Below are 15,284 nucleotides of genomic sequence, written 5' to 3' on the forward strand. Positions count from 1 at the left end.
AATTACGATAAAAATTCAGTCACAATTATGTACATATAAATCACATGACTTAGTAGAGAAAAATTATAGATTTCTTTAAGATTAAAGCTAATCACCATAAAAATGTAGATTCGAAAAAGTATCACCCATTGTTAAACTCAGTTGTAAAACTAAAGGAACTAATCGCAAATATACATACTTAATATAAGTAAGCAAATCTATTGTCAAATTGATGATGCATTATAGTGAAGAACTATTTAGATATCAAGGAAAAGAAAGGAAAAAAATTTAAGAAAATGGTGGGTGCAAAACATTGCAAATGGCTTAATCTGTCATGACAGAAATTTATCACAGCAACAACTTAAAATTAAAGATAAAAAAATTTAAAGATCCACTGCTTATAGTTTAGACTCCATAAAAATATATGAATAGGAATTACAAAATATACATAGATACACGATGTGAAGGCACCTGAAATCTTATACATATAGAAAGTGTAAATTTCAAAAACAAGCACCAGTTCGTTTCAAAAAGTTTCAGTACGCTTTTGACAGTTTTGTTTTCTTGAGAGTTGATGGCAACATGTGTTTGTATTATGAACAATGACCATCTACCATTAATCTTGAAAAATGAACAACTACTACACTCTACATACGTTCTTGTAGTGTGCCCTATTGATATTCATGTTTTTATAGAAAGTAGGATTTGCAGGAAAAGGACCCCTGCATATTTGACGATTGGACCCAAAATTGAAATTACCCTAATGAATACAAAATATATTAACTTGTATCTATTTCAGCAACAAGAGCACTTACCTCGTTTGTTGATTTCACCCTTAACGACGACAAGAACATATTAGGAGGATTGCGGTATTTATTGGTAAAGTCTGTAGAATACCTCTGGTGCTGTGGCCTTTGTACTTTACGGTACTTATCCTGCAAGGGAGTTGATGGGGGCGAAGTTGTCGGTGTCGAGTTTTCGGATGAGGAAGAACGGTTCTCTGATGGGAAAGTAGCTAACGTACAGTACGAACCTTCAGATTCGCCGAGTCTGTCGATAATAAAATAAAACAGTAAATACAACAGAAACCGTAACACTAGGGGTAAATATTACCTGTAGCATACTTCACTTGGGTCTACCCAAACTGTGAGTTCAGTAGGCAATCGGAGATCGTGGTATGAAGAACCACATTTGCTTGCAGCACGTTCCAAGGTTAGATCTATAGGGCTGATGCCATTAATGCGGATGCATCTATAAGCTTGACCCCTGGTTGGAAGTTCCGGAAACCAATGCTTCTCAAATCTGGAAAAAAAAAACGCAAGTTAAGTTACAGTACTACAAACATAAATAGTTTATTTAAAAAACACTAATTCTGGAAAAGAAAGAGCGACAATTTATTCATTCTACAATGACTCGATTGTTAAGATCTGTACCAGTTGCACAAATGAAAGCAACTTTCTTTACAGTGTTTATCTTATGTTGTAATCACACGACGAGTAGTGTGATCAAAATGTAAATGGGGTATAATTTATAAATTCACATGTTGTGGCACAAGAGGCATAGTGGTTTTACGATTTTGACTCCTTCAGTAGCTGTGTCAACGAATAATCCAGCTTATTGGATGCAAAATTTATCATAGAACTTTTGTCACTCTGTAGGTATCTGCTTATAAAAATTTGGTATTTATAAATTTACCTTTGAAATTAAGTTTTTACGATCTAATTTTAATGCATTATTGTTCGATTCCTTCTTTCAAATTTGGAGCTAGTTCTAAATTGAGTAGGAACCTTTTCAATCACTGTTGGATAAGTACTCACAAAAACAATAATAGGCGACTGGATTCGTGGAAGCAATAAAGCTCAAGGTCAGTCTATAAATATTAAATAAAATTATTTCTCAATATGCCTGCGTTTTGTAAATTTGAAACACTTACAAATTTTGTTCGTAATTATTTAAATAATTATGAAACACTCAACTTTCAAGTAGGAAAATTATAATTGAAGAAATATTAGAATCAACTTTATTTAAAAATAGTTCAGTTCTAAATGCAAACAACGCCAAAAAATTGAAATGAAATTTGAACACTAATTTTAAAAATATGAAAATTTCATTTTAATAAATATCACTATGCTCCTTCTACGATTAAGGCAACTTATTTGCTTAAATCTAATTTTATGTTTACTATTAGTATTAAGAGACATGGGAGAACAATGAAATATTTCATTTAAAAATATTTCCCTGAATTTATTTTGTCATAAATTGTGCATTAGTGTATGTTTTAAAACTTTTCTTTTATAAGCAAAATTTTGTTTATTTACAGCGATGTCTACATTGTGTGTCCATTCTGACTTAAATTATTAACTGCCTACGAATAAAACTTAACATCAACGAAACGAAAATTAGTACAGAGTAATTTTGTTTCATACTGGGCCTCCACTCATACTGATTTTGATTTAATTGCAAAGTTGAATAGTTTAACGAATTTAATTTTTACACTCTTTATTGAACAATTAATGCAAAACGGAGACATTGGTAAACTTATAAGCCTTCTGTAAAATGAATATTTGTTTCAGTTCCCAGGAGTATTTATTGATTTTACATAAAAACACCTGCGTATGTTACATTAAAATATTAACTCCAAAGTATACAACCGACCGATATTGCACAATGTCTATATGAGTACAAAGCAACACTATACGAATTGTACTCTAATCATATCATTCAAACCAAAGTTCCTTTTATTTCAAGGAAAGTTTACGAGGTTCGTCGGTATGCACCGTTATCACTATTAGCTACCGATGTACATATCTAACAAGCCAAGTAACTCGAGTTGATTAATGCACACGGCCATATTGTGTTAAAAATAAACACGTTCATCATAAATGCTTCCATTTTATACGTTAAATCTGAACACTTACCTTTCCATGAGAAGTTCGGTTAAATGCTTTTTGAAATTTTCGATTTGGTCTTGAGGGAACTTATCACTCTTCTCAATGAACCTTATAAAGAACATAACGGCAGCTAAAATTTCTTCCTTCATTATCGTTAACAACGAATGACTTCACATCAGGGGGGAAAATGAAGACGTAAACTCAAGACAAGTTACCAAAGGTTATCTGAAAGGAAATAAACGGCTTTGTTATGATATTATCGCACTACAAACTTTCGTTTGCACAAAATTCTTGATTCACTACAATTGTAATACGCAGTTTTTCGAATTGCGAATGTAGGTGCTTTAGAAATCAAACAGATTAGCGCACATTTGATAACCTTATATTACTACTATAGATTGTTTAATCTTATATTATCTGTTTTTTCCTCCGTTTATTTTTAGCAGATTCTTTAAAACTAAACTTCGAGTTCTGATTATATTCAAATTACCAGCTAAGCGTCAATGTTCCGCATTATTTATTCGGAGTTCAACATAACCGGAGCCCCAACAAAATGATTACACTATGTTCAAAGTAGCTTTTTAACCCGGCCCTGTTAATAAGTGTAATACAGAAATAATGCTTGGAACATGATTATCGACTGCCCCCTTACAAATGGCGCACTTTTATCGATTTTTGGAAAAGTTTACAATAGTTAAGCAAGTTGACTTTGGCCCTTTTAGCCCCAAGCCATTCCGTACGATTAAGGAAGTTGCCGTTTAGTATTTAAACTTTTGTACCCTATTTCATGATTTGGTTATTACGATGTCTTTAGTAATAAAAAAACTGCAATTTACGACAACGCTTAGTTTGCAAATCTGTAATTATGAATCACTGAATTTGCTGACAGATATTTTGCCTGTCGGGGACCCATAATATAAGATAGAATTATAAAATAGCGAGAAGAGCAAATAAAACTTGGTAAGTAAAAGAGTTGGCCGTTTGGAATAATCTTATAGTGTGCCAAGTAATATGATGGTTTTACAACTTTGACTCCTTCACTACCCTTGCCACCAACCCTAACTTACATAGCGGCTATTTGTTATATTTCTTGAAGAAGTCAAAATCATAAAACCATTTATTCTTTGGCACACTATCTACACACTTTTCAACATTTCTTGAAAAACGGCAGCAAATGCAATTTCTGTTAATAACTTTAGTCACCGAAAACGTAAAGATGATTATCGACAGATTATTTAAAAATATTATTATTTTTAATAAATAAAATTTGTAAAATTACCAAATGAAAGCCAAAGTTGTAAAATTAAGAAGTATATGTATATTTACAAATTATATAAATAGACATACAGATATACAGGCTGATCTAAAAATGACTGATAAACTCGATGATACGTTGTTAAGAAGACCCATTATTACAAGAAGGATATTTAATAAAATTAATCATGTATAGAAGTAATGTCTAAAACCTGTCTAAAAGATACCTAAAACTTACCAGCTGTTTACCAATCTTCTAAAATCTAATTTGCTACACTACCTTATCCACTTAAAACACAACTACACAAGAAAAAAGAAGTCAGTTATTCGTCTAACTAAACTGCCACACAGAACTGAAATGTCGACAGAAGACAGTCCAAATGCATTTATACTGCTCACAGTGGCGGCTCGTCAGATGAGGCAAGTGAGGCGGCGCCTCACAGCATATATCTTAAGAACAGATTGACTTAATGTGTAATTAAAAAAGAGCTTTCAATGCATTTTTAGTTACAAAGATATGTTGAAATGGCAAATCTGTAGATGATTATTTATTTTTTACGCTTTCTGCTGACATTTTCGGTTGAATACCGTACGATTTATGCCCCTAGCTCTTTAACTGAAGCGGCCAGAACGTCGGTTCACTTGAACCAACGAAGCCCAATCACAGACACGGATTTCTATGGCTCAGCTCCTATACTCCTCTATGTGCGTTCGCTCGGAACTGAGGCGATATCTTCGGTGCTTCTCGGTCATTTTCGGCGTACTCATTAAACCATTTTCCCATTTATTTTACAGAACGGAAGGGTTGCGGGGTGCGTGGGTAATTAGCATGAACGTGAATAAAAGCCCATATGTTGATGTTTCGTATTTTTGTCTCTTTCATAGGTACAGGTGAGTGAAAAATGAATCCCGAGTACTACATCGTCATGTTCCTTCTTGAAACATCGTTTTCACGGCGAACCGAGCTAGAACGTCGGCAAATTTTGCGAAATGTCGAGCAGTCAAAACCTTTAGTTCATTTAACTTCCATTCATAAGCGACAGAATCGTCAGTACTCCAAGTTTTTTAAATCAACTTGGTACGAAACATATAAATGGCTCTGCCGTAATATTTATACGACGTCCCGGGATATAACGATTTAAATAATTTCATCCGAAGTCCGAAGTACACATTAAAAATTTAATGGACCTAAAACGTTTAGAAAGGAACACAACAACTATTCCCGAATCCCTCCAAGAAAGTGCTAGTTTAAACCAAATTTTGACTTGTAAAAACATTGTTGATTAAATGTGTGATTATTAATATTATTATTATTATTAGGACCTACCACTGACCCGGAAATGACCGGTATTCGGGCAAGACTATTATTACTAACTAGTAAGACCAAGTAATATGTATTAATATTATTGTCAAACTTCTATCATCGCCTCACCACATCCGACAGTCACGAGCCGCCACTGACTGCTCAGATGAAAATAACAACCAATCACAAAATTTTCTTTCTCGCCCCTTCTCCCCTCTCCCCGTAATTTGGATATTTGATATTTCTGATTTACCTGATAGGCTGACAGGGACAGGGACAGGGATAGGCTGACAGGGAATCTCTTGATTTACATTTCTAAAGCCAGTTCATGGAACACTCAACGACCACATCGGTTTATACAAAGCTAAATTAGGGAAAGCTAATGAGGTGGAATACTCGCACGAATTATAGATTAGGTATACTGCAGGTAGTAGACTTATCGGTAAGATACTTAAGAGTATAATACAATTTTTTTATCAAAATTTACGACCACTTTAGGAATATTCTATAGTATAATTGACATGGACAAGAGTTCCTTTCAATTATTAATAATTTAAATGTTATTTCATTGTATAACTTTTGCATGTTATAAAAAAAACAGAACTCTTTGTAAGCAAAATAATAAATAAAAACGAAAAATACAGTTTATCATTTTTGATTTAAGATATATTGATATACACATGGTTGTTTTTTTTCAAACAGTATTGTAGTTTTACAATTGATTCCATAACCGATAGGTAGACTCTTTGTGATGATAACGAGGGTCATCTCATTTGCATATTTTCTCGGTAGAGGCAATAAAATGTACCTAATCTCTCAATAGTGGACATCTTCCTCATAAATCAAAATACTCATTGACAAGAGGACGTAAGCTATTTTAGGTGCCAAAATACCTTATAGTTTTCGCTTAAACAGAAAAACTGTTTTTTTTTTAATTTTTATTTTTTAAACGAAAGCCGTTAATTCAATTAGAACGTTAATCCTGTGAATTTGCCAACTACTATGTACTGCGTTTTGGTCTTATTTCGGCACACTTTGAAGACTGCATGTAATAGCAGAACCTCACCTACCCAATGTCAGAAATAACGTTTTCGTTCTCAGCGGGTGTACTCTAATACGATAGTTGGTTAGGAACGAATAACATCTGGCCCTTAATCCTCATCTTCTAAATTTAATCTTTATTTTAAACACAATTTTGCTGCAAATATTAATATCACTAAGTAATTTTTCATCAGCTACTGCAATATTTTGATTGCATTTTATTAAAAATTGAAAATAAGAAAAACTGCAAGCGAAGTTATTGCAGCGGAAATCCACAACGAATGAAAAGAAACAAAAATGGAAGAAGCCTAAAGTTTGTATAGGATTATAAGAATTTTATGGACTCCCAAAGTTAATTCGTTTTACAGCCTTGTCAGGGGAAAACAGATGTTTACTGCCCCCAAGTTCGCTCCACACCGGGCAGTCTAACAAGCAGGTACAAATTTCTTGGAAAAGCTGCTGTTCGAAAAGGGCTGTAAAACGAATCAACTCTGGGAGTCCTGAAAATTCTTATAATCCTACACAAACTTTATCTGACTATGTACTTAGTAATTATAACATGCATTTCACCTGTAGTGTACAACTGAGTCCAATAAATAAATAAATAAATAAATAAATAAATAAATAAATAAATAAATAAAAACTGATAATGGTAGTACAGAAAAGTTGAAAAAATATGAAAAGCAGCTTTCGAAGAGCAAAACTCAATAAAAATAAGAAAGAAGAAAAAAACAGAAGAAACGTCATATTGAGCACAGCTACACCTACGAAATATCTAAATGAAATTGTCAAAATTTACTAAAGATCATATTTTAATCTTTATAAATTAACAAACCCAACAAAATTTGATACCTTATATAAAAATATATTTCTATTATTTTACGCAGACGCTGTTTCAGCAATTGTTATACCACGTAGTTACTATATTACTACCACCTCCAGAAAGAGAAACAATTTTATTATTGTCTTATTGGATGAGAACTGAAGTACATACTTTAAATAGTTACAAAAATTGGTAGCCTCTCAGAAACCTCAATGAAATAGGCATATTGCAAAATAAATAAAAATATGTAGTAACATGTTCGTCTAAATTCAGGGTAAAAGTGTCTTTTTTTTTAATATCGCGAACCAATTCGTCCCGACTCTAACGAGGATCAATTATTTCTGGAAGCATTGTATTAAAAAAAAAATCCAGATATATGTTTCCATATATGTATTTAGACCAACATTCGTCGTCGTTTTCTATTATACAATTCTCCAAATCGATTTCTGTATAAAGTATAAAACAGTAGCGTTGCCTTTGTGTATATGTAGTTGACCCTGTATTTGGTATGTCATCCTTTTTAAAAAAATTCCACCATTTTTGTTACCTAAAGTACAAAAAGTAATAAGATTATTTTAAATGGCATAACTAATAAAACCTATTTACAAAACACATTTTTTTCTACAATAACAAAATGACTCGTATGTCAATGGTTTAGAGTGCAAAAAGTGGCACTTTCTTGCACTTGGCAAGAAAATTTTTATTGCTCTCTAATGTCAATCTAATCAACATCAAATTTTATTTATGTCCATATTTTCTTTCACCGAAAGGGAAGAGGGTAGAAAAGGGTTACCTTCGTTGACCGATCGGAAAAATAAACCAGAAGCACGGTTTCTGATAACTGCACAACCTTTTTGTCCGCACACCATTCTATGAAGCGGTTATAAAGTACGACGAAAGATAATTACAAATGACTCCAGTTACGGGAATTGCAGCTGTAAAATTTCCGACCACTTTGGAAAGTGCAGCTAGCATAAAACTGTCAATCAACATCACTCGCCACCCTTACCTTTCCAGGACCGTATTTGTTTCAATACGTAAACAGGTAGATTGTTAAACGGACCGCTTTCAAGGAATTTAATCTTAAAATTTAAGGACACATGAAAGTACGAAAGACCTCTCATAAAGTAATTGACGGCGTTTGCAATTATCTTTCGTCGTACTTTATGTCAGATCATATTGTTTTCGGGATTTCTCGAGCAATAAATTAAATATTGCCGCATTGGCCATCTCGGTAATTTCAGGGTTTGTTTCAGTTTCGCTCGAATCACTTATTTTGGGGTCAGCACGGTTCAAAACACTCACTCACTTTTATGGCGTTTTACTTTATTTTGCAAATTGTTTTTTTTTTTTTTTTGGAAACATTGGTTGTCGTGGTAGTACCGGCTAACTAACATAAACAACATGATGGTACCTTTTAGTTGTTGTAGAATTTTTTAAGCCTCCCATAAAACTGGTGCATTATATCCACGATTGTAGAAAAAATGTTGTATGCAACACGTGCAAAAGTATTCTTGCACTTAATGTAATAATAATTGTTACGTCGCGTGCAACAATCAGTCACTTTTTGCACTTGTTCTGTTATTGAGTCCATCGGTCGACTCACTACTTTTCTGTTTTCTCCGTCTCTGTCCGAAAATTTATTAGACAGATAATTTCCGAAACGACTTACCGATTGTTATCAAATTTTGTACGTATATTAGGAATATCATGTAAAACGCTAACCAAAATTTGCCTAATCATCCCCACCAACAGTTTTATGACGTCATCTCCAAAATTTACAATAGTAAATTTGTTTTTATTTTTATAAAATAAGATACTCCTGCACTTGTGGTACACGAATCCGTGTTGAATTTCAACCCGACATACAGATTAAAAAAAAAATCAAAATTGTATAACAACATTTTGCGATTTAACTTTGAATCTGTAAAATTGAATGCCTTGATATCTTGGAAACGTTTTAAGGTTATCGTTATCATGGTAAATCGTTAATCAAAATTTATTCGTTTATCGTATCTCGATAAGGTCGCGGCGTTTTAACTGAGTCAGCCTATACACATTCTCTAAAGAAATAATTCTAAAAAATAAAAACTTATTACCGTATTTCTGGGCGTATTTTTTGAAGATTTTTTCTGAGAACTTTCTGAAAGAACCATTAGAATAAATAACACTTAATGGTCTGTAACGCTTGCATCGACATTTAATATTTCTATAAAGTCACGAATACGGTGAAATACTAGCTAGACGTCAAGAATCAAATTACTTTTACACTAAAATTTAGGTAACAATAGTTTTGAAGGGCGCCAACAATTTTTTGAATGGGAAGCACTAAAAATTTTAGGTAACGCCAGAAGTAGTTGGTTTCATAGTTTCGAATATTATCTGCAGTCGCCAGAAAAGAAAACAGAAGGAAGCGGAAATGTTAAATAAATTAGTAAATACATTCGTAACTCCACTTACGAAGTGTGTAACGGTTACTCATTACACTTATTTCAAATGAATATAATGAAATAAATTAAAATTCATTTCAGTGAAATATTCATTATGGTTTTTCAGTAAACTAGTGTACAACAGCACGCGCGTTTTAAAATTTATAACAACCGGATATTTAAATTGTAAAATTACTTCATCACAAATATTCATACAGGGTGCCGCATCCAAGTCTGGATATAGGGAATTAACATGGGAATTGGTTTTTATTTTATGATATCTCCCCAGATCACTTTAAAGCTATTATTGAGTGATGCCTTTGTGGAGGTCGAAGAGGGCTATCGGCTAGTATTTTTTTCAAATCGTTGCATCGCGGTCATTCACTGTAAAAAGGTTTTAAAAATCGTATTTTGAAATTCGCGCCCAATCCGATTTGTCGCGAAATGTTCCGTCGCACTGTCGAAGTTCGGCGATCGCGTCTTTGAAATAGCCATACAAAATCCAAATGTCAAAATGAAATTAGAAATTTTTGTCAGAAATCAACGAACAACTCAAACTGGATTATTTTATCCAGTGTGATGATTATTGTAGGACAAATTAAACGGAATAAATGTACAAATTGTTCCATTCATTCGTCATAGTGCGCGACCCCGCTAAACGAGCCATCTCGGAACTACACTCAGACCGTATCCAAAAAGCCCGAGATGAAGTCTTCGAGCAGCTGGTCTTCCTCAAAACCCCATCGGCAGCATTTTGACATGTACCGGGAGCCCTCAAGCTAGGAATGTACTCGCGCTGCCTCACTCAGTTAATCACTGAACGAATCAAATCGAATTATTTTATCCAATATGACGATTATTGTAGGTCCATTTAAACGGAATAGATGCACAAACTGCACAAAATATTTTATTAGGTTATGCTGCTGGTGCTGGCCGAGTCTTTATTACTAAAATCTCATTAAAATGCCATGTTCTACTGCGATTAGATGAAAATGCGAGGGCCCGCTTTTCTTATTGTGTGATGATAAGATTTACCATCAAAACAGCTGGCGCTTTTGAAGAGAACCTTTTAATAAAGCATTTAGATAACTACAAAGAACAAAACTTAACAATTGTTGATGAATGAAGTAATGAAATATTGTACGAATCTGGAGAAGTATTGCACTATTTTCAATAATTGCTCAAAAAGACTGCTCTCAGCAGCTGTACAGTAAGTAAGCCGATCTTCAAAACTCCTACGCGTGTCGATCAGCATTTGAGTTGCAATCTGCAGACAATATTGCTGGACTGCTTGTTTCAGCGTTCTCTGTTTGTATAGCTGGTATTGTTTGAATACAGATGGTCGTGAAGAAATCTCCAAAGAAAAAATTTAGATCCGGCGAATGCACAGACCAATGGGGCGGTGCAAATTTTTCATTCCAACATTGGGGGAAAATACTGGATCAAATAGACAACATTTATGAGAGCTCTATGGCTGGAGATTTGGTCCTGGATGTAAAAGACCTGCTGCAGATGCCGCACCCTTCGAGTCTCAGGAAGTATTTGCTGAGCTAGCATATTGTCCTACTTCTGAGCATCCATTCCGGATTCGATGAAAAAAAGTGCAATGACATGATGTCCTAGAAGCCCCAGTCATACACTGACAGTTGTACGCCATTGATAACGATACTCATGGACCACGTGAGAGTTGTGTAATGCTTAAATTTGATCGTTCTGACGATTATAACTTCCCTTAAGACCTAATGAACATTCGTCAGTAAAACAAATGTTCCTGAAAAATTCTCCATCAGCCTAGATTCTCTCAAGCGTTTCTTCGTAAAACTCCATACGTGAGAAGTAGTCCTCAGGCTTCAATTTTTTGTCATGATGCTTTTTGAAACTTCTATCCCATCTCTCTAAGATCCCTAGAAAACGTTGTGCCCACCTGATTTTATTTACTTTTTATCACCTTTGAAAATAAATGTAACTTTGTTTTGTGAAATATTATTTTTATTTTTGTTATTGTTAACAAAATAAACAAATAAAACAGTAATACAAAAGTTTCTGAATCCCAAAACACATTCGTAATAGAGAAAAATACTTTAAAATGTTGATGAATCAATGTTCTACATTTCTATCTCAAAAATTTCTTGTAACGAACATGCTTCCAGGTGGCAAAATTCCATCCCTGCTTAACGAATGTAAAATCAATTGACTTCCAATCTTTAGTGATTCGAAAAAAAAGTGTGAAATTTACCCAAATTACCTACTAATTAAATTAACCGTTGAAGAACAAGCAGGCCCTCGCTTTTTCATCTAATCGCAATAGAACATAGCATAACCTAATAAAATATTTTGTTCAGTTTGTGCATTTATTCCGTTTAAATTGACTTACAATGATCATCACACTGGATAAAATAATTCAGCTTGAGTTCGTTGATTTCTGAGAATAATTTCTAATTTCACTTTGACGTTTGGATTTTGCATGATTAATTCAAACACGCGATCGCCGAACTTCGACAGTGGGACGGAGCACTTCGCGACAAATCGGATCGGGCGCGAATTTCAAAATACGATTTTTAAAACCTTTTTATAGTGAATGAGCGCGATGCAACGATTTGAAAAAAATACTGGCCGATAGCCCTCTTCGACCTCCACAAAGGCATCACTCAATAATAGCTTTAAAGTGATCTGGGGAGATATTATAAAATAAAAACCAATTCCCATGTTAATTCCCTATATCCAGACTTGGATGCGGCACCCTGTATAACGTGTCCTGTAAACCTCAGCTGTTTTAACAATTCCTTAAAACTGTTTAATCATTGCTATTGAAAGTTTTCTAGATACATGATTTAGATAAAACTATACGTCACCAGTTAATCTTTACGGCGTAGCTATGTATAAAGGCTTCAAAAACCATCTTCTGCGTAAAATTTATTGCACAGGAAGATAACAATAAAAGGGCATTTTTGCATAAATATGTAAATCTAAATCATTTTAAAACTTAATATATCCAACTCACTAAAATTCAAATGAAAAAATGTAGGAGACATGCTTCATCGTAATGGTCAGATAATATCTCATATTATAAGCGTGGTGAAAAACAAAATCGAGACGCAGTATGAAGTGAGTAGTAAAAATCTGCATTCAGTCCACGCTTAACTACGTTGTACGTAAATTTAAATACATAGTTCCAAAAAATTTGTAGTTTATATAAAATAAAACTCACATGTTTTATATAACTTATGATCTCAGATTCATGATAAAATAAAAATAAACACGTTCTGAACAAGAATCTGAACAGGAAGTGGTCCAATAGGAAGAGGTTGATAGATAACAGGTCTGACTATTACCACGTACAAGACTAAATGTACATTTAAGTTTCCAAAATAAGTAAAAATGGACAAATTAATTTAATTTCGAAAAGACGAAAACAGGAAAATGAGAGAACCATCCACGGTGCTTATTTTTTTTCATCACAGGTTACACCAACTTTTGTGGTATTTTGTTTGCAAGATAAGGTAGTTTTTAATTTTAAATAATCAAAAAAATTGTCCACTTGGTACACTTTAACTTATACTAAATTCCCTACTTTTGAGTCCTTGTAAAATTATACAACTTTAAAGTTCAAAATTCCCAACCCCTCACCATGAATTGAAGCTATAAATTATATCCTTCATACGTATGCTGTTATCATTGTTCATATAATGAAGCCCAAGTGATCACAAAATTTTATTAGTATCCAAAAATAGTAGGTTTAGTATACTACATGAATGTACAAATCTCATAGAAAGTGTTAATATGAGTGGCTGTTTTCAGAGCATCATCGGTGAGTATGATAACCGGGGACGTGACGTTCAACACGTTTTTAAAAACATCTACGTGAGATACCTACCATTTTACGTATTCTTTAAAATCCTGACATGGAAAATACGCGCTGTGTAATTTTCCATGAAATCGAATTATAATTAACTTACCAATGTATTATTACAATATCTGCAGTTTCGTATTTTTCTTTAATGAATTTGTTAAATTAATTAAAACAATCTTATTTTAGTCGTGTTTGGAGAAGTAGCAGTTTTAATATCCACTTCACTACATGCATAACTAAAAACGCACTACGGACACGTTATATTCTGTATTTATAAATAAACAATTCACACCTATATTGTCTAATTATCACCTACTATTACTGATGTTTGGGTGAAAAGCAGTATTTTTTCAAGATATTCAGAATTTCATATGGTGTTTACATGTATTTACAGATTTATAAAAATATTTACGTGTATACGAATATAAAAGAAAAAAACTAATCCCCTTAAATGTTTACTTTGTTTATGGAATTATAAAATTGGTGGTACAATTTTTGTAAAATTTGACTGTACGCAGGCAACTTTTCTTTATGAAATTCTAAGTCAAAGTGCTTACTTAGCACATACCGTTTATTTAACGTAAGGCTGTTTGTTATTAAAGATAATTACTTTATAACTATTTTTATGTAAATGTAGTAAGCAATTCCATTGTAAAACAATAACAATTATTAACTGTAAAAAAATATATCAGCACTTTTTTTAGAAACGCCAAGTGGAACAAATGACAACAGCGCTACTTTCAAAACAAAGAACAATGCAAATATGGGTTTTGTAAAAGTAGCATACACAAAACACAACTTTATATTGAAAATTGATTAAATCTATAAAATAAACCCAAAAATAAACTTCAATAACAACTTTGTATCCAATTATGTTGCGTTGCAAGGTACAATTTATAAAACACATTTCAAGGAACTTATGGTGACATATTTTGTCCAAGTTGGAGTCGAAAAACATCGTTTTGTTGGATTTTTATTCAAGAGAACTTACCTGAATATATACACAACACCACCAAGAAACACTGGCCACAAATTTTGCATAGAAAACACAAATTTCGAGAGGTTTTTCGAAAAAACACGACAAGAATCAACAAACCAGTACTAGGACACGAATCGGATGTGAGTCACAACAAAAACCCAAGTTACTGAAATCATCTGTTTCCTAGCGCGGGCTATTTAAAATGAGCAACACCTTCGCTGATCAAGTCTATATTTTATGGATTATTACAATTTTTTGCGAATTTGAGGATCTGTAAAATTACTGGCACGTGTTTAAACTGTTTTAGTAGCAAAAACTGCAAAATAAATCATTTTTATTTCCACAGAAAGATTGATGTGTCACGCGTCTGATTGGTGGCCTATATCATCGGCCATCAAATACAACCTCGGAATTGTACGTATATTAGTTCCGTAATTTTACTAGTTCTAACACATTTTTATTACGCTAATCTAAAATTTGTTTCCCTTTAACTGATAGCAAAGAAGTGCAATCACCAAAGTATGCGTGAAGACAAATCGGACATGCATTTTCGATTTTCTCAAACATTAAAATGTCCAAGTTTATTTTTTTCATTTTTTCGAACGATGAAGTTGCACCACCTTAAATTATCCAAATATTCACAATTTCTATCCGTTAATAATGTAATGTACGCCGTAGGTTTATCCTAATAAATAAATAAAAGTAAAACTGTAAATATCAAAGAGCAGCAAGTAC

General features: G+C 33.2%; 1 protein-coding gene across 1 annotated transcript; it reads right to left on the reverse strand.

Moving 5' to 3' along the window:
• Positions 1-102: 102 nt before the first annotated feature.
• LOC135143144 (protein BTG3-like) lies at positions 103-14,708 on the reverse strand. The gene is made up of 5 exons (XM_064075011.1): positions 14,562-14,708; positions 2,898-3,095; positions 1,093-1,281; positions 795-1,029; positions 103-739 (listed from the first exon to the last, which is right to left on the reverse strand). Exons 2-5 carry the CDS (start codon positions 3,017-3,019, stop codon positions 620-622), a joined length of 666 nt encoding a protein of 221 aa, XP_063931081.1. The 5' UTR covers positions 3,020-3,095; positions 14,562-14,708; the 3' UTR covers positions 103-619.
• Positions 14,709-15,284: the final 576 nt, after the last annotated feature.

This window comes from Zophobas morio, unplaced genomic scaffold (assembly GCF_036711695.1).
Source record: "Zophobas morio isolate AGI-343-1 ecotype UQ-CSIRO unplaced genomic scaffold, CSIRO_AGI_Zmor_V1 ptg000058l, whole genome shotgun sequence".
Lineage (NCBI taxonomy): Eukaryota > Metazoa > Arthropoda > Insecta > Coleoptera > Tenebrionidae > Zophobas > Zophobas morio.